Source organism: Cyanistes caeruleus, chromosome 5 (assembly GCF_971803275.1).
Source record: "Cyanistes caeruleus chromosome 5, bCyaCae1.hap1.1, whole genome shotgun sequence".
Lineage (NCBI taxonomy): Eukaryota > Metazoa > Chordata > Aves > Passeriformes > Paridae > Cyanistes > Cyanistes caeruleus.
The window spans coordinates 25,665,150-25,685,513 of record NC_141705.1 but is presented as its reverse complement, the minus strand read 5'-3'; the positions used below and the strand labels follow the sequence as shown (position 1 = coordinate 25,685,513).

The following is a 20,364-nucleotide window of genomic DNA, read 5'->3' as shown; positions in this document are numbered from 1 at the left end:
CTTCTTGCACAAGCTTGGTAAATTACATTCATTGGAGGTACTGTTCACAGTGTCTGTGCTCTCCTTGCCCTGAACACTGCACTGACTGGACCAAACATACCCAGTCATTACCTATTAGAAGACTGCAAGAGGTGAGATTAAAATTTCTAAGGATTCCTTCTGATTGCTGCTGGATGCTAAAACTGAGATAAAGAAAACTAATTTCACTCTTCCTCTTGCTTTTGTATAACATACAAGATAATCAGGAAAATGCTCACTTTGGGTGTGCAGAAATGGAGAAGCAGTTTGGAACAGGAGAACAAGACAGAGATGTATTAAAGAGGCAGAGGCAGGATGACTTCTAAGTGCTTCAACACACTTTTGTTCACAGCCCAGAAATGAATATAGGATCCTGGAATCTTTTCTCTTCTGATCTGTACGAAAAGTTGTCAGATATTCCTTCTGTTAACAGATAGGAGTCCATTACTCCAGCTATCTTAGTACCATCTCTGTACTGATGGAGATCTCCATCAAAGCAAATCAAGATGGTTTCTTTTGAGCTATTTATGCTCTCTTCCTTTTTAAACATGAAGGAAATTGTGTAAAAGCCAAGTTACAAGAATGTAAGAGTACCAATCAGTTAAAGGTGCTTTTCCAACCTCTAAAAGCCTTTCTTGTATGATGAATTACAAAATCTTGATTATGCTGTCATACTGTATTTTTACCTGACATCATTATCTGTGGGATAAACACTGGTGTCCAGGGAACTAGTACTTCCATACCTGGGAAGTCTGTTGTGTCTAGAGGCCCCTGTAGAGCTTAGTGACTGCAGAAATCAGGAAGTGCTTTGTACAGGGCAGGGAACTGGAGGAATAAAAAGATCGGCTTATGATAAAGTGTGATATTATCATATGAAGTGAGATTTTTACCCTGTCACTATTGCAGTGACAATGTTGAACAAGGCACTTGAATAAAAATTTTCTCTACTGTTCTTTGAACACTTCTAGCTAACTGGGCTCTTCATTTCTATAGCTGGAGTTTATTTGCAATTGAGACATCTGCAGCTACAAGTAAAGGCAACAAGAGCTATTCTTTGAACATGTAAAATAACATCAGTCTTTACTCTCCAAAAAAAATCACATGCTGATTTTTGTGTCTTAGATGTAATTATTCATTACTTCTGAGAACTTTCACCTTAATATCTCATTGCCTCATTTTTCCTGCTATAAAATGAGACCATGAATGTTATCTAACCTCATGTTTGTCTTAGGGCTATTATATTTTGCAGTACATAATACCCTTCCAAAACTGGTAGAATACAAGTGAGGCTGTAACTCTTCAGTTAGAGGTTAGGAAATGTGTCCAGCCACAAAATGGGAGGGAACCTACTGAAGAACACATTGCAAGGGTGTGCAGAATGATGATGCTGGTGGTTTTGCACTACCTTGTTTCTGATGAAGAGTCACAAACATTACATGGCACAAACTAGTTGAAGATTTTTGGTTTAAAGTCTCTTAGTATTTTGGGCACCTTTCCATAAAGTTAGAGACCTCCTTTAAAATACATTGCATAAGCAGCTTTCAGTAACCATGTCATCTTTACACAACTAGAAAATTATGTTTGTATTGCAAAATCAAAATGATTATCTGTCCAAGTGGGCAATACACCCAGGAATGTCATATAAAAGATTTTGAAATTATTCCTAAGTTCTTATTACAAATTTTCCATAAGGAGTGTGTATTTCAGTTAACTAAGTCTAAGTTTGCCCTGTTTCTTGAGGATGGTAAAATAATAGTGAGACTTAGAAAAGAATGTAAGTATGTTGAAAAAAAATAATCTCTTGCTGACTAAATATGAAACTAATAATGAAAGTTCTGAGACTGTGTGTATTTGTGTGCACAGACATTGCCATAATGTGATAGAAAAGACTGCTATTCTAGGACCAGAAGTAAAATAAAAAATTTAGATAAATAGTTGAATGTGCAGCCAGTGAAAGCCTGAGCTATTTGTCATTTTTGAAAAACACTGGAAAAGCATGTCCAATGCTAAGTGATACCTCACAGTATCCACTGTATACCTGTCAGTTTGGCAAACTGTGAAGAATACCAAAGGGCTATACAGTAAAGCACATATTAAGCAGAAATTGTTATATTTTTGTAGACATATTCCACATGAGCACATCAGGCTCCTTCCTTCATCCCAGGGGCAGATTTAACAGGTGTAATAGTCTTTTCGTGAGTCTGTTGAGGTCTTTTAAAATGGGTCATTAACTGGTAGAACTTTTAAATGTCTTTGTTCTATCTCAAAAATTGAGATTTTTTTCTTTTAGGTATTCCTCTTGACCTTCTTGCATTCAGTGACATTCCTCCGAGAGCTCTCCTAATCTTTTTCCAAATTATATATATTTGGAAATATACTGGAAATATATTTCAGTCCCTGTGGGAAGTATTAAATATCAGTTTAACATTTCTAAGACTCTAGTAGAACTAATTTTGTATTGTTGATGCTAATGTTTTTTCTCTACATTCTGTCTTTTCTGCTCTCTTATAGCACTGTGTGGAGGAGACGAGAGTTTTTTGTGTGCCAGTGGGATCTGCATCCCAGGGAAACTGCAGTGTAATGGCTACAATGACTGTGATGATTGGAGTGATGAGGTCCATTGTAGTAAGTTTCTTAAACCTTTGTTTAATGTAAATGTTCGTTCTGCTGAAGTACTGAATCCATGCAGGGAAACTGGAAACTGAAGCAGGCTATTGGCACAGAACAGGAGCTTTGCATAGCGTTTGCATATATTGACATTCAGACTCTGTCAGTTGCTGTGGACTATGTTTAGCTTTGGTCACTCAGGCCACAGCATGTGCTTTTGATCTATCAAATTTTATGCCTTGGGGCAGATATTCTGCAAGGAGCTATATGGGAATAAGTAGTAATTTTTTTGTGTGTTTTTTTTTCTTTTTTTTTAATGGATCAATAATGTGCATCAGAAAGGAACACTTCTGATAATCAACTGAATACTGTCAGTTGTAGCATTATCCTGATCCTTGCCATTGATTTTGGAGTAGATGCAAGACCATCTGTTTAGAAAGTTCTCATGGTCTCAACCCTGGATGCAATTTATTTAAATTAGTTCCAGTATGTGCTGCAGTAGAATGTACATACATGACCGCTTAATTTGTAATATATTTGTCTGTGGTAAGTGCATATCTTTAGAGCTCCTATGTGTTTTTCTGTGTTAACAAAACACCTTGGACTACAAACACCTTTAGAAAAGCAGAGAAAATGTACAGTAAGAAAACAATGAGAAGGCAAGAAGAAAAAGAACAGAGGAAAATGTGAAAAAATTAATAAATAAGGGCTATAGCAGGACATGATGCCACAAAACAGAATTTCTCATTCAGACTTTGACAAATGTCAGATTGTGCAATTTGCACTCAACTTAGAAGATTCTTATTAGTGATTTAAGAGCCTGGGCATTCCAAGACTCACAAAGCTGCTTTTAAGGAAGTTGTTGTTAGATTTTATCTGGGATACTCCAAACAATAAAGGACAGCAATTTCCTCCTGTTCTCAATATGAATAAAACTAGAGCTTACTTTTCCTTTAATAGCCTACAATTCATTCAGTGGAGGTTGAGATAATGTCTATTATATGAAGAGTATTGTATATTTTTATTTTCCAGTTTTTCTGTCAGCATTAGCTTTAGATTTAAAGTAACCTTAAAAATTTAAAAATGCCTGAGACTGTGGCTCTTAAGTTCTGTTAGAAATGGGACAAGAAGAAATTAGTAGTAAAAGAATAAATATATTACATGTTTTGAAGAAACAAGCATAAATTTCATGAGCTAAGATTCCCTTTGAAAGGACGCCTGTCTGTTTAACGACACAGAGTTTATATGAGAGGATGTCTTTCATTAGGACGCTTGACAGGAGCTGAGGAGAGGGTGTGGAGGTCAAATAAGACTTTCCTGAATTACATAGCAGAAAGAGCAAAACTGAGGGAAGACCTATTTGCCTGAAAGCTTTTCTGATAAAAGATGCTGTGTTTCTTGCAGTCCTTTCCCTTCTCAATGTCTCAAGTCACATCATTAAATTTTAGAATAGGTTGCTCAGAGTCGCATCAAACCTGACCTTGAGTATTTCCAAGAATGGGATGTCTACCATTTCTCTGGGTAACCTGTTCCAGTATTTCACCATCCTCATTGTGAAAAAAAATTTATTCTTTATATTTAGTCTAAAAGCACCCTCTTTTAAAACTATTACTCCTCATAACAATAGGCCCAGCTAAAAACTCTATCCCCATCTTTCGTATAAGCTTCCCTAAAGTGCTGAAAGGCCACTCTTCAGGAGAAACAACTCCAGTTCTCTCAGTCTTTCTTCAAAGGCTCTTCCATCCCTATGATAATTTCTGTAGCCTCATCTGGACCTCTTCCAACAGGTCCATGTCTTTCCTGTGCTGGTGGACCTAGAGCTGGATGCAACATTCCAGGTGGGCTTTCACAAAGAGCAGAGCAGAGGGTCAGAATCACCTTCCTCAACCATCTGGCCATGCTGCTTCTATTCCAGCCCAGAATACAATTGGCTTTCTGGGCTGCAGGTGCACAATGCTGAGTCATGTCCAGATGTTCATTTACCAGTCCCCCCCAGTTTTTCCTGGGCTGCTTTCAATCAGTTCATTCCCCAGCCTCAGTTGATACCAGGGTTTGCCCTGACCAGGTGCAGCACCTTGTACTTGATCTTGTTAGAACGCAGGAGTCCCATGTACCCACTTCTTGAGCTTGTCCAGGACTCTCTGTATGGCATCCTGTCCTTCAGGTGTGTCAACCACACCACTCAGCTTGACATCCATACCATCTGCCCATCTCACAAGGAGCAACTTTGCTGAGGCTGATCCCTTCATCTCTGTTATTAATGAGTTAAATAACGCTGGTCCCAGTAAAGAGCCCTGAGGGCACTGGTCACTTTGGGATTCTGAGCTATCGACCCTTGGGATGTGATTCCTTGTCCACCAATTCCTTATCCACCTAACAGTCCACCCATGAAATCCATCTGTCTCCAATTTAGAGAGTAGGATGTTGTGGGGGTTTGCCCAGACCCATGTGCAGCAGGTCCTTCTGGACCCATACAGGGATCAAACCTGCCACCTTGGCTTTATTAGCTCCATGCTTTAAACAGCTGAGCTTATCTTTGGGTCCAGTTGTTGAATGTAGAAGATTCACAAGGCTTCATTTGTATTTTGATGGAGTGTAGAATAGGAATTTGTATTTAACTTTATGAAAATGGGGATTTCCCAACATTTATAACATTTAAGTTGAGCCTTTTACAAGTGGCAGCTGCCCATCTTACATAACAGATTAACCAGCTACCCTATACAATACATTATTGCAAATATCTTGAAGAAAATGTATATTGAGGCTGTTAGTTTTTCATCAAGTGAATCTTATTTCCCTGAAAGGAAGTTTGTATTCTTTTGGTTTTCCCTGTCTGTGTGGGCCTTTGGGTTGGCTACCAGTGTCTAAAGGACACTGCAGCAGCTTCAGAGGTATGAATGGAAAGAGGAATGGGGGTATGAATGGAAATTAAACAGTAAATTTATCCAGAGGAAATAACACAGAAAAAGGCAGTTTTGTTTCATTTGCAGGAGGAGCAGTGGAAGAAACACAGAAACTGTCAGAGTTACAAACTGATAAATAAAATGAAAGGTTGCCAGTGTACTTCATGCTGTTGCATATTCAAAACAAGCGATGTTTAGAATTTACTCTCAGCTGGGTGTTGGTCTGCTTACAGGAAGCAAGAGCTTAAATTCATTTTCATTTAGTGTGGGGTTTTTGTTATTCCCTGTTTTATGAATAATTATTCTTTTCGAAGCTAAATTAACTATTGAGTATATGGCTCATGGCTCAGTCATATTATTTTACTTCATATCCTGAAGCATTTCCTTCGTAAATTCTGTTTGGACTTTCTAAGATAATATGAAACTTGAAGAAAGGATTAATACTTCTGAGTGGGAAGGAGAGGAAGTGACTCATTTTCAAGTTCCAGAGTTTTTTTTCACATAGGAGGTGAAACACTTGGTTGACATTGATCTGAAGGGGTAGAAATCCCACTGCACCTTCTGGAAGAGTTCTGCACCTCTCAGTGTGTAATATCCTTAGAAAGACACCCTGCTTTCACTTGCAATCATGAACACAGGAGTCACTTGCCAAGAGGAGAGAAGGAAGTGGTAGCATGATTCTGTTGTTTTGTGGTTGATCATCTCAGAAGAAAGGAGGTACTTTTGTTCCAATCCCTGCTTTTTGAGCTCTCTCTCTCTCTGTTTTCAGGGGAAGAACTAATTTAAAATGCCCACATGTGCCAGTAAAAATGGGCACAAAGGACTGGTTTCAATGGCATAGCTTCAACAAGAATGAGGGATTGTCCACCCACCTGTTCTTTATCTCAGCATTCTCTCTGAAAAACTAGAGATCAAGGAATAGTCTAGAAGTCTAGTGAAACTGAATTACCCACGTCCTACCTGTGTGCTTGAAATCAAAAGTTATTACTGATGAGACCAGATACCACAAATGATAGTTTCTCTTCAACCCACTGAACTGCAATGAAGATTCTGTGTTTTTATTGAACCTGATATTATTCAAGTATTATAGTTCTCAGAGAATATCTGGCAGGCTTTACTGATGCATCCAGTCATGAAAAAAAGGTTAAACCCACTTAGGGCTGACAATAATAATTCCTTTATGAGAAGGCACCAGGCCAAATCTGAGCTCCAAACTGTACTAAGCATAAAGCTCATTATAGAATCAAAGGCAGGCTCGAAAATAGGGTCTAGGGATCTTGATTTTGCTGTTAGTCTTCATCTCCACTTAACAGCCACATCTGGTACTCAGGGTTTTCCTAGTAACCTACAATGGTAACCTACAATATTTCTTGGGAACTTAATGCGTATAAATTAATTAAGCATTAATTTAATTAAATAATTGTTTAATAATGAAACAATAATTTAATCCCCATGTGCAACCAGAGCACTTTGTCCTTATGGTATTGATAAAAAAAACAGCTGGTAGGGAGAGAGTAAAAATTTCTAAAAATGTCTTTTGATTTTTCATATACTTCCAGATTTGTTTCTCATAAACTGATACACACCGGTATTAATGCAGACCTGTAAGTTGTAAGGTATCTTTAGCTAATGTTGTGTGTAGTCAGCACATTCCAGTGTTCATAGTTTATGTGAATGTTCCAATGCAACTTTAACATTTTATATGCTTTGTTTTGTAGACTGCAGTAATGATGTATTTCGTTGTGACACGGGAAAATGCCTCAATTATACCTTTGTTTGTGATGGATATGATGACTGTGGAGACCTTAGTGATGAACAAAATTGTGGTAAATGAAAAATTATGTGCTTTTCTAAAGCCTTTAAGAAATCAGAATTGCCTAAGCCAGTAACCTTTTTTCTTGAACTACTGAAAGAGTAATACACCCTGCTCTTACTGTATTTGAACAAAGTGAAAACTGCTCACAGATTCTATATGCAATTTGAAAAGGTTTAAAGGAGAGTTTGAGTCAATCCAAATCTTGAAGGGTTTGGTATTTAGAAGAAATACTACAATTTTCAATTTGTTTTAAACTAATTCCTAAGGATGCTTCCTTGCTAGCTTGGCTGGATTTAAATGAGTAAAGTAAATTATATGAGGGTACACACTGGTGGTACAAACAGTTTTATCACTGAATTGTTTTAATGTAAGATTCATAGTGAAGTCATATGTTTTGATCATCAAATTCTGTTTCTTTCAAATTCTCTTGGCAATCAACTTTGCATGTTCTGACTCATGATACTTACCTACCTACTATATGTATCTACCTGCTTAACTTCCATAGGAGAAACAATGAAGTTTCACCAGTAAAAAGAATAATCTTAACATGTGAACATTGGAAAACTTAGAAAGCTTTATTTTTACTAACTTTTGGTCCTGCTACTACACCTGGGAAAAATTAAGTTTTCTAATATAGTTCTTTAACAGCTAAAAATTATTTCTCACTTCTTTTGCTTTTCTAAGAACGAACACAAAAAATATAAAATCTGAAAATCAAGGCACTTTTTCTTTCTGAGTTTTTTTTAATATTTCTTCTCCAAATTGAGCACACTCTAAGAACTTCCAATATTTTCTTGTCAGTTTTGGTCATTTAGTGGGGTTTTTCATAAGTAATCTTAGTTTAAAGATGATTCAGGTTTTTCTAAATGTTAATCTCTCTCGTATCTTTCCTACCTTGACATAAGTTTTTTTCTATACAGTTTTTAAAATCTAAGTTTTTTACATGCTATAATTGGTTTTCATGGCAGATTTGGAGGACTGGACTGTGTCTGTTCTCTATTTATTTTGATGTAAAGTCAGTCTGCTCAACAGAATGCTCTATTTTGTGCATTCAGGCAGAAAGAGTAAGATGATGCTTGGAATAATTTCTTTGTAGATAATTCTTATGGAAAATTCCAAGTGCATGCAAAAATGTAGTTTCTGAAGTTGAGAAACATTTTTTAAAATGTCTTAGTATAAAGATAAATGAAGGAAATTATTTTCTCTGACGGTTACTGAAAATGTTGGTTAACTGAAAATCATTCCCTGAGGTGGTAAGCCAGATCTTCTAGTGTGCTTAACAAATCTTAGATTCTCATTTATTTACAAATAGTCACAGCTATTTGTAAATAAAGCTGAGAGAAGAAATTACTGCATCACTATACAAGCAATACAATTAAGATTATATGTAACTACCATCTGCAAAAACATCTGCAGATACAAAATTTTCTTAATATAATTTATTAATGCAAAATGGTTCATTAATAAGGAGATTAGCTAATAAACCTAGAATAATTTGTGAGTAATATAAAGTATACAAATGGTAACTTAGCATCTTTTTTTTTCTTCAAATTTGCATTTGATGTAGATTGTAATCCAGTGACACATCACCAGTGTGGAGAGGGGAGATGTATAACAGCTGATTGGGTATGTGATGGTGACCATGACTGTATAGACAAATCAGATGAGATCAATTGCTGTAAGTTCCCTTAATATCTAAATTATTTTTTCTTTCTTTGAAAACTTAAAAAAAAAAAGTAAGATAACTAGTGTACTAGTGTACTCACTTGGAAGGCAAAACTGTAAACTTATTTTATTTCAGAAGTTCACGCTTGACAAATGTCTATTTTCAGTAGACAGCAGCAAATTAAATATTTGTTGCCTTTGTTGAGAAGTAAAGCCTTGCTTTGTGTTAGAGCTTCTTAATTAATTACAGAATTAGCTTTTTGTTACCCACTATATGAATAAAAATTATGTGCATTTTTTTCCCTTGGGGAAGCTAAGACTTCATCTCAGCCTCTGTAGTTTATAGTTTATAGTTTCAGTCTCTGTAGTTAAAGATCAGTGCAGCTGTAGCTATTGGAAAACTAGCTGACATATAATGGAAAATGCCTTGTGATCTCTAAGCAGTGTTACCAGCTCCTCCCAAAATAACTTCAAGTACGATGTTCAAATATAATGCAGATATTCACTAAGCTACATTGATCAGAATATTGTCTTTTTAATATTTTTTTCTCTCTAGCGTGTCACAGTCAGGGTCTGGTGGAGTGCAGAAATGGGCAGTGCATTCCTAGTGCATTCCAGTGTGATGGAGATAATGATTGTAAAGATGGAAGTGATGAAGAAAACTGCAGTGACAGTAAGGATATGCCTCATTTTACTCTTCTTACTAAACCTACCATTGACTGCTATGTTCCACACTGCCTTTAGACAAATTACTTTCTTTACCTTTTAAATAACACTTGCTAAGGCTGGTTGGTGTGTGCTTTACACAGACATTTTTAAGCAGACTTCTTTTAATACTTAAAAACATTAAAAAAGATTAAGTGAGGGTGATATTTAGTACAATATTTAGTTATCTGATGTGATCAGCTGTTATTTGAAATACATTGTTTGGAGCAATGAGAATCTACTATCACAGGAATTGGTGTCATTTGAGGAGAAATTTTCTCATTAAAATCCTCTTTCTTATCAGAGCTTGGGAATCAGAGAAAGAATGTTTTCATAAGTAAACTAATGATTTAGTGTTACTAAGGGAAAATATATGGGAACATAAGGTTTTGCAGCTACTTGATAGCTATCTTATATACTCTATGAGAGAAGAAGAAGGTATTTTTCACATGTAATTATCTTATTTCTGGTAAGGTATAAGTTCAGATTGCAGCCTTCCCTTCAATGCAACAATTATTAATGTCTTTTTTTAATGTATCTTATTTTAAATAAATTAAAATAGTTAACCTTATGCAGAACGATAGTGATGGTAAATGTAGTGGTAATAGGACAGGCTATTCAATAATTACTAGAGTAGGTAAGACCTGTTACCATAAAATAGATACACACAGTAGTTTTATAAGCCTCATATCTTTAGGAAACCAGTCTAAAAGAAATCCTTTTGTAAGAATGTTACTCAGTCCCTTCTTTTCATAGAAAATTCTTGGGATCTTCCTACTCCAATTTAAATACCTTCATTCCAAAAAATACCTGAGAAGTGGAAACATAGACATTATCATTATTTTTCTTCACTTTTAATGTTGACATTTTAAAAAGGTGTTGCATGAAATATTTTCTAGTTCTGACTGTGGCAATCTAAACACACAGAAAAAAGTTTATCTCCTCAGTTTTGACATTGCACTTTCACAAAGTGTTCACCTTTTATTCTTCTTTCTTGGTGTTCAGTCTCAGTCTTCTTCTATGAATTCTTTTATCCTCCATTTCTCTTGCATGATGTGGGCTAGAAATCAGTGATGTATTTTATCACTGCCTCTTTTTTCCCTTTTGATGTTGAAGCAATGGTTAAAAATCTGGTTTTGGTATGGTGAATAGGTATAGGTATTACTATTCAAGCAGTGGTGTGCAGTGATAATTATGTATTCAGTGATATCACTAAATGATAAAAGATCTTTCTGCTTGGCATTGAACTGTAGAACTTTTAAATTTAAAAAATTCCTAATTTTTATTATTAATTCTCCCATATGAAAAAGTTCTATCCAGTATTTTGCAATATTTTGCAGTATTGCGTAGAGCAAAATTCTTTCTTTAGGCAACCATATCCCATCCATCCGTATTTGCATAGGAATATGTTGGCAGAATTTAGATTTCATTCATCTTTAGTTCTTTGCAAAGTCCATGTAAAACAAGGCAGAATTCTTGTTTGTAACTTACTATTGTATTTCTTATATATTTTCTTGTTTCCAGCAACTGCAAAAATGTAGTAGGACATTTACTTATTTCAAAGACTTTTTTGCTTTACAAATCAAATAAAAAAAATTTGGATATGTCTGTCAGAGTCAGTGAAGTTATGGCTAATGCAGTCTGGAGTACTGGTTTTGTTACAAACACAATAAATATGTGAAATCAGCATAGAAATTTGAGGTCAAGGTATAGTGACTTCCCCTTGCCTATAAAAGAATGCAAGGATCTTATGTCCTAGTACATTCAGGGTTACAAATGACCATTGCTTCATCTCTATTTGGATGAGAAAAGTGGTCTTCTTCACTACATACCTTAAGAAAATTTAAGGTATGGCATCTATCTGTGAGTACTACTCTCATTCATTTTGCTGCAATAGGAATCTAATATAGATGAACTCACGACTGTTCCTGTGACCTCTTCAAAAGAACAGTGTACAGTGTATTTATAGAAATTCAGCATTATTTGCACTAGGATCAAAAGAATCTACATTGTAGGACAGGGATTTTTAAAGGCTAGGAAGGAGTTGGAGAAAACTTCAAAAATAATTTTAATGTAAATATTTGGGATAGCTTTAGAAGTCAAAAGGTTTTTCCTGCCTTTCAAATTCCATTTTGCAATCACATGCAGCTGTAAAATAGATGGCAAATTGCTATAGCAAAGAAATTACTTCTATTGCTTCAATATATATCATGTATGAATGGAAGTAAATCCACATATTTATGATAGATATGGCTTGATCTTCAGTTCCTTTAGACAAGATTGTTGTCAAGGCTATTGAAACTGGATCTTTCTTCAGTACCTTCTGTATGTCCAATGAAGGCATGAATGATATTCCTGGGCAGTAGTGCAATACAAACTCTAAGCAATCAGCATAATAAGCTATTTTAAATAGGATAAAATGATAAACATCATCTATTTAATCTCTTCTTACAAATAAGTAAACTAAAATGACTGATTTTGCACATAGAAGAGAGAATGTAATGGTTTGGAAAGGAGCTATCACAACTGTGAGAAGGAGAAGTCCAGGGATTTCTCATATAAAGTAACTACCAAAGTAGTTCAGAAACTTTTGACGAAGGGCTGATTTTATTTATTCTGAAGTCCATCATTAGGACCATAGCATTTTTGGATTTCTTTTTGTTGCTGTTGTTTGTTAACCAGTCAAAGGAGAATGATTATGCTTCATCTCTGACCTTTCTTCAGGATATCTTTTATTGTCAGCCAAAACAACCATAAAATGAAAAGCTGATCAATTGAATGGCATTGAATAATAATTTCCAGACAGTGTTCTCTTTCATCTAGGACCTATTGTTCTTTTTGAAATGCAATTTGCATGACTTTTCATATTCTGCATGGTAAATATCTTTCAGAGATCCATGCCTCTCATACAGAAACTGGGATATAATTTTTTATATTGAACAGAGGGGTAAGAAGAGTAAGAACTGGACGGTTGTTGCACACTTTTCTTCCTTAATGCACTTGAAATACTATTGGAGTTTACAATTACTGTGTTTATATTCCTGAACTGTGTATTAAAGGAAATACTTAATTTTTATGTAAACACTGTACTTTCTCATTACACACCAGTCATTTTTATTCATCTGGTAAATAATTTGAAAAGTACATTACTATTTCCCTCAGATCAAACCCTCTGTCAGGACGGAGACCAGAGATGCTCTTTCTGCCCTGATCCCTGTGGAGCTTCCCCCTGTGAGATAAGAAACAGCCAGGCAAACTGCAGTAAGTAGGTCACATGCTTCATACTGTTATTCTTTTGGGGTGTTTTAGATTATAATTAGGATGCAGGGTAGAACACAGTAAGTAATACTTTAATTTTCTAGCTAATGTACATGTCTAATGATTAAGCTTTGAAAAGGGCAATGTTGAAACAAATGTGTCTTCAAAGCTCTTGATTATTGATAGGATTTATTGTATTTGACATTGAGGTATTTTAATTTTCTCTTCTGTGAACTTTTATACTTTCTGCATGGGTGTTTACCGTTGCACTTTCTCTTAGCATTTAATGACATTCAGTGTCTGTGTGAAGTAAACAGCATAGTGTAAATGTAAAGGAGAAGATACTAATTTATTTTCAAAATATAAAAAGGCACGTTTCTGTATTTAGTAGTCTAGAGAACTTTTAGGTCTTTATGAAGAGATAATTTTGGTATTGAAACTGGAAAAACTAATTTTACTTCTAACTAATACATATTGTAGAGGATCAGGGTCTTCAGCTCTGTGTTTCCTCATATCTGTGTGTACCACTTCATGCAAGGTTCCTGTACTAATTGTGCACTTGATTCTGAGTAGCTGTTTTTCTCAATGGTGCAATGCCACAACATGAATAAGTAATCAAGAGGAATATATTTCTCTATGTTTTGAAAGTGGGGCAGAACTGTATTAAAAATTACTCCAAATTAATTGAAAATTAGTATTGTGTTAATACAGTCACATCAGTTCAGGTCACCTTGATGGATGGACAGACTTGGCTTCACTTACAGATTGTTTTTACACAATTCATATGTAATTGCTTTGTGCTGCAGTTATCTCTGCAAGGTATCAATGCTTTGATACTATATGGTAGCTTGTGTGGATAATGTAATTCCATTTAGAATAGAATGGACATGGGAAGGTCAACTAGTCCAAACTCCATATTCTTTCTAGAGTTGTGACTGTAACCTTCAAGTGTTTGAGACAGACACTGCTAATGCTGGGGCCTTTAGATGCTGCTAAACTAAAGCTGTAATATACTTTATAAAGCATAAATGCTTTACATGTGCTTCTATCAATGCTTACCCTAAGGTTTTGTAAAGGAGTAATCTTACATACCATATATAGCATTAGAAGGAAACTAAGTAACACCTTTGGTCAACAAGCCCAAACTCCGGATCAGATCAGTGCCAATTAAGTTATGTTGCCCATGATCTTGTGCAGCTGAGCAGCTCTATCCTTAAGGACATAGATTCCACAATCTTTCTGAGAGATCTGTTTTACTGTTAGAGCACTTCCTTTCTGAAAACCTAGTTTCCATATAAATAATTTGGTTTCTCTCATGTCTTTTGCCTCTCATCCTATCTCTGCACACTTCAAAGGGTCTGGTTCCATTTGATTTACAACTTCCCATTAACTGCTAAGAGCAATATGATCTTACATGAAAGATGTCTTTAAGGCTCCTTCCAACCCAAACCACTCTGATTTTTGACATGTAATATTTGAATTGTAAAACAATGTTCCTATGCTGTATTATGAGAAACCCAAGAACTTTTTAGTGAAGATGTTTACTCAACATATTATGGGCAGCTAGTAGTTGTGTAGTTCTTAGCAGGAGTAACACGTAGTCTGAAATAGTCTTCTGGATCATCTTATTTGTCCTTTTCTAGTCCAGTGAGTATTTAATTGTTTATACACAATGGAACAATGAGACAGTTTGGGACAGATTTTTATTGCATAACATCTGGAAGTACTATTGTCTTCCTTTCATTTTGTTTTTGTTCTTTGTATTTTGATCAGTTATTTTGTCTTTGGTGAGACACGAGAATTCTCATGAAAAATTTCAGTTTTGGCAAAGCAGTTCTTCTTGACTCAGATTACTATCTGGTTAAAAAATTCCAAAACATAGGCCACATATCCCAATATTGAATATGATGGATGTTTTCCAAATGTGGTAATATCAGATCAGTTTAGGCTGGCATTATAGTGTATTTACAATGTATTTCAGATAACAGAATGGGTATCTGAAGGGAAAGTGTAAAGAAGACAAGGCTCAGTGACAGGATCAGAGGCAATTGGCACAAAATGAAGCACAAGAGCATAATGAAGCTCTGACAACAAGCATTTTTTTTTACTGCAAGTTTGACTGGACACATATTGCCCAGAGTGGTTGTAGAGACTCCAATGGATAGAGCAAGTTAATAATAAACATGGGAAGATATTAAATCCAGGCATAGTCTATGTGGTAATTTCTTGGTTTGTAGGGGTTTTTTTTGTTGGCTTGGATTTTTTTTGTTTGGTTGTTTTGGGGTGGGTTTTTTTGTTTGTTTTTTGTTTTGTTGGGGTTTTTTGTGTTGTTCTGCGTTTTTATTTTTATTTTGTTTGTTTTTGTTTTTTCTTTTTTTAATTCAGTATAAAAGATGCAATGAATTTTATTCCTTGTTCCCCACTCATTAGTACTCAGATGTACTATAAATAAGGGAGTAGCTGGACCTCTTAAATTGTAGGACAGACTCAGAAGGAAAGACTAACATTTGGGTTACTTAAAATGTGTCAGATGTTCCCCTGGAGCATATTTTCTGCTTATTACTCTCTGGATTTTCTCTGGGAATTGTGTGTAAGAGTCCTCTTTACTATTGTCAAACCTACAGTGACACCTTTGCGCATAATGTAATAGAAGCTTTCTAAACACAGTGTGAAAATTATAGTCATATTGAAAAGATGTAAAGATCTATCCTCCAGTGGCAGAGGAGGATATCCTCCTTACAGAGGAGAACATGTTTGGATTTTCTTCCAAAATTCACTTAAACCCCTATAAATATGAGGCATAATAAAAGAGAATGGTATATGGCAATCTTGAATAATGTTATGTTATACGAGCACTTAGACTGTTGCATGTACTTTTGTGTTCATCCTGAAATATTGATGAACATGTAAAGTTCTGTACACATCAAAGAAAGATATTTACTTGCCAAAATCAAAAGATGATCTCAAACTGATCTGGGCAACTTAGACAAAATTGTGGAAGGACAAGGGATTTTTCATCATGTAGGAAAGGAAATGGCAGTAATGTGAGGAGAATTGTTAAAGTCATTGAACCTCATATACACAAAAGATGTTACTGCGTGGTTCGAGACAGCAGAAATAGTTCAGTGTTGGTAGTATGCCAGGATTTAGCAGCAAGGAAAAGCTGCATGTAAAATGAGCTTCGTGATCATCAGATTGGGGTAAATAGTAAAAAAAGTTATAACACCAAATGCCAGACCAAGAAAGAGTGCCAAGTTCTACTGGTTAGCTCAATAATTGACTGCTGGATCTTCTTCTAACTTCTCCCAGAGATACAGCTATGGGATGACATATGTCACACTAGCAACTGATGCTGGCGATTGCCTAGCAGAGAATATTAATAATACTAAGTTATATTTGCTCCCAGAATAAGCAATAATATGTATTTTTTAATTTTTGAATAGTGTACTCTTTTGTGGAAAACTTTCTCAATAAATCTAGAGTAAATGAGTTTAAATAATTTCAAAATCATCTCATTGCTAAATAAAATGTTGAATTTCAGTCTGAATTGAAGTGAAATTCTGTCTGTAGTTTTCTGTTATGGTGGAAAATAGAAAAATAAATATTTCTGAATACCAACGTCAGAAGAAATACAAAAGCTATGTGATTTTTGAAAATCCAAAGTACTTGGATAGCTCAAAATTTGTTGTGTTAAACTCCCAAGAGTTGGAAGATTTTTGTATGTAGCTATAATATATATAATCTTATGGACTTGTAGCTGTTGCATCTGTTTTGTCTTTGCTTATCATTCTCATCTGCTATTAGTTAAGTCTTTCCCAAATTAAATCATTAGCATGTAATGTCTCTTGCTTGATGCTTGTGCAATACATAACCTATTCTTCCTTTAGATCTTTGTAAGCAAGGAAAAAAAATTAAAAGCAAATCATGGCTTCTGTTTTCTAAAGAGAGAAATTGTGCAGTCTCTGTTGCCAGAGATTTTTTACAAGCTGGGAAGGCTGATCAGTCCTCAGAGCTGACCTGCTTTGATCAGCACATTGGAGTAGAGACCTCCTGAGATCCTTTCCAACCCAAAGTACCTGATGATTTCTGTCTTCTTAATTTTGGCAGGTGCCCTATTAGTGTGCAATATGTCATGGTAGCATAGAGGTACACCAGTGGGAAGTGTGCTACTGTACAGTACGCTGGTTTAAGGATGGTACCACCTTAAAGTTAAGATGTCACTCAGAAAGTTAATGAATACTAATAAGGGAATAAAAGTCTCTTAATGGGTTGTGAGGTTGGCAGAATTCAAACCCACCTTTACTGCTACAAATAGGCTTATAAGGGATCTCTAGCTCTGGAGAGAACTGGAACTTGTGGTTTTTCAAGCCTTAGAGGATGAATTTGTTAAATAAATATGGAATTATTTCTTCTGTATTTAATTTAATCTCACACCATTTGTGGTTCTGTTTGTTTTCTCTCTGTGAAAGGTCTGTGTGAACCAATTACTCTGGAACTTTGTATGAACTTGCCTTACAACTATACTTATTACCCAAACTACCTGGGCCACAGGACACAGAAGGAAGCCTCTATCAGCTGGGAGTCTTCCCTTTTCCCAGCTTTGGTTCAGACCAACTGCTACAAGTACCTGATGTTTTTTGCCTGTACAATCTTAGTACCAAAATGTGACCCCCATACAAATCAGCGGATCCCACCTTGCAGGTACTACACTAAACCATATTACATTTAATTCTTCACTGATTGTCATAGTAGTTTTACCCAGTTTTATGCTTTCATTGAAAGTGCCAAAAATTTTGCTTTGGAATTCCATAGGAAAAGGCTATTGCTGACCAGCATACTCAGCTCTCCACAGGGCTGCTCTCCAATTTGTGCCTGGTACTACTCCTAGGTGCAGGATCAGGCATTTGTTCCTGTTAAATTTCATGTTCCTGATGATTCCCCAATGCAAAGGCCTCTCATCCCTGGAGAGCCAACACAATCTCTCGGTTTTGTATAATCAGCAAACTTGCTAATGATGTATTGAACTGCTGCATCCAGACCATTGATAAATGTACTGAACAGGACAGAGGAACCCAGAGGAGCAGCACAGGTGACCAGTCACCAGCCAGATGTAGCCCTGTTTGCCAGGACCCTTCAGCCAGTTTCTCACCTAGTGCGCTGTGAACCTGCTGCCTCCACTGTTGAGCAAGGTGACAAGAAGGGTGCTGTGAGCTTTGTGTGAAGTATTTTCCATTTCTGTGTGTTTGATTAGAATTGTGCCACTATAAAGAGTGTTTAAACATGGAATAAATGAATTTAATTTGGAACATTACCATTTTTTAATAGTTCCTTGTGTTAGTATTGATGCAAAGCCCTATCCAAATGTTCAACATAACCTGATATTTTAATGAATGTTTACCTTTCTAAATTAGGAGTGCCTCGTCATTCTGAATTACAGGCTAACTTAGGTTTTCTGCTTGTCAGAGTAGCTATTCCACCATCCTCATTGAGTAACATCACTGTGCTTTTTGAAGTTATGCCTGTATTTGTTCAAAGGAGATTGTTCTGTAGATCTCATGGCTTTCTTAGCAGCAGTTGTTGCAGGTTAGGAGGTCTTGACCAACTGGAGGCAGAGCTCTTTGACCTACTAACTGCTAGAGCCCTCTCATTCTGCATTTCTGCCTCTTTTGTTGGGCCTACCTTGACAGTATTGATTAATTAACATCTTCTGTTTGAAAGTGCATCAAAAAATGCAGTACACATCCTAAAATTTCTTATCATGTGATACTGTTGGGAAATAGGTAACATTACTTTGTCTAGTGATGTTCTTCTTGGTGCAAGGTAAGAATGAACCACAAGGAAGTTTATTAATATGCTGTTAAATTCTCACATAAGAACCTAATGGGAAAGAAAATATTGCATACAGGATAGCTTCAAAGTTACAGAGGGGTTTGTGTAAGCTCTGTGTCAAGCTTGCTAGTTTGAAAATCAAGGTTTTGTTTTTTTTTTTTTTTAAGAAAGCAGGGTTAAATAAATAAGAATTGGATGAACTTATTCTAGTGTAGAGGGATGTCAGTTAAATGATAGGCTCTTTACCATCCTACCTAGCTAACAGATTTTAGGAAGTGTGATGATATAGTTGAATAGTCTTCAAATTTAAAGTATTAAACAGATGAAGGGGAACTTACAGAAAGCACAGAACAATTTAATTTGATAGCAACCTCTGTAAGTCATCTGGTCCAACTTCCTGCTCAAAACAGGGTAACATCAAATTTAGACCAAATTGAATATACTACATGAAAGTTTAAATCATGATTCAAAGCTCTACTTTTACAATAGTTTTTAGGTTTCACTCTTATATAAGGTCACAGGTAAAGAGTGTTTTTGTCAGGAAGGGACACCTTTGAAGATCCCATTAGATCTGTAGTATCTGCTTAACAATAACATTTTAGGAAAAATTTCAGATACTTGCATGAAGTAAAAACCTTCAAATGTTTTAAAAATGAAAAAAGAAAAATAACCTCATACCAACAAAAATTAATTAAATTTGATATTTCAGTATAAATGTGAATCTGCTTTGCAATTTGAAGCTCTGAAAAGAGAAAATGTTTCATTGTTGGCACAGAAATTATATTCTGAGAATCTGCTGCTGACTTTCAAAATAGCTGCCCTCTTTTTCAAATTATCTGTGATTAGTTTGGCTTAAGAGGACATATGTATTGTTTTACCTGTCTTTTCCTGTAAATATGAAACTGAACTAATGCAGTCTTTCAGTGTTATGCTTTGTAAGTCAAAGTGTACTTTCCAACCATGCATTGCACATTAATGTTATAATTCTGGATCTGTTATAATACAAACTTATCAGAAATGCATTAGATTTTTTTAATACAGGCACATGGATCTGCTTTCTCATTCCAGGTGCTATAACTAAATTATTTTAATTCTACTCTCCCTGTACAAAACTGCTGTCCCTGCTTTGCAAGGCTTTTTGTTGTCTTTATGTTAGTTTGGCTGTCATGCTTTGTTTTTTGACTATGGCAGTCTTCATAAAATTTTATTCAAAGTAAAGAACACTAAGAGATTTTTAGGAAAGAACTGAACTTACTGTTATCTATAATGTTATTGATGCATCAAGTATGTTTTCAATTTCTGAACATTATTCTTTTTCTCTGATAAGGCAATGATAATATTATTCCAGGCCTACTTTGAAGTTTAAATAGATTATAATTCTTTCACCACAGACAGACAACTAAATGGCTTATAATACTCTGGAAAAAGGTCAGTTTTACCAAAGATCTAAGTATGCAGAGAACACAGGACAGAAGCAGCTTAGATGTCTCTGCTATATTATCATATTTTTGTTGTGGATTTTGTTTTTTGTCACTGGGAAATAAAAGTTCAGGCATTCAGAAA

General features: G+C 35.5%; 1 protein-coding gene across 3 annotated transcripts in view; it reads left to right on the top strand.

The window, feature by feature from the left end:
• The window catches only part of CORIN (corin, serine peptidase), a 115,261-nt gene that overhangs the window by 68,837 nt on the left and 26,060 nt on the right, over positions 1 to 20,364 (top strand). For all 3 annotated transcript variants that reach the window (XM_086890423.1, XM_086890421.1, XM_086890422.1), the window contains exons 6-11: positions 2,530 to 2,643; positions 7,247 to 7,354; positions 8,912 to 9,022; positions 9,566 to 9,682; positions 12,877 to 12,975; positions 17,442 to 17,673. In XM_086890423.1, coding sequence (XP_086746549.1) covers positions 2,530 to 2,643; positions 7,247 to 7,354; positions 8,912 to 9,022; positions 9,566 to 9,682; positions 12,877 to 12,975; positions 17,442 to 17,673 — 781 coding nt within the window. The remainder of the gene's footprint in view (positions 1 to 2,529; positions 2,644 to 7,246; positions 7,355 to 8,911; positions 9,023 to 9,565; positions 9,683 to 12,876; positions 12,976 to 17,441; positions 17,674 to 20,364) is intronic.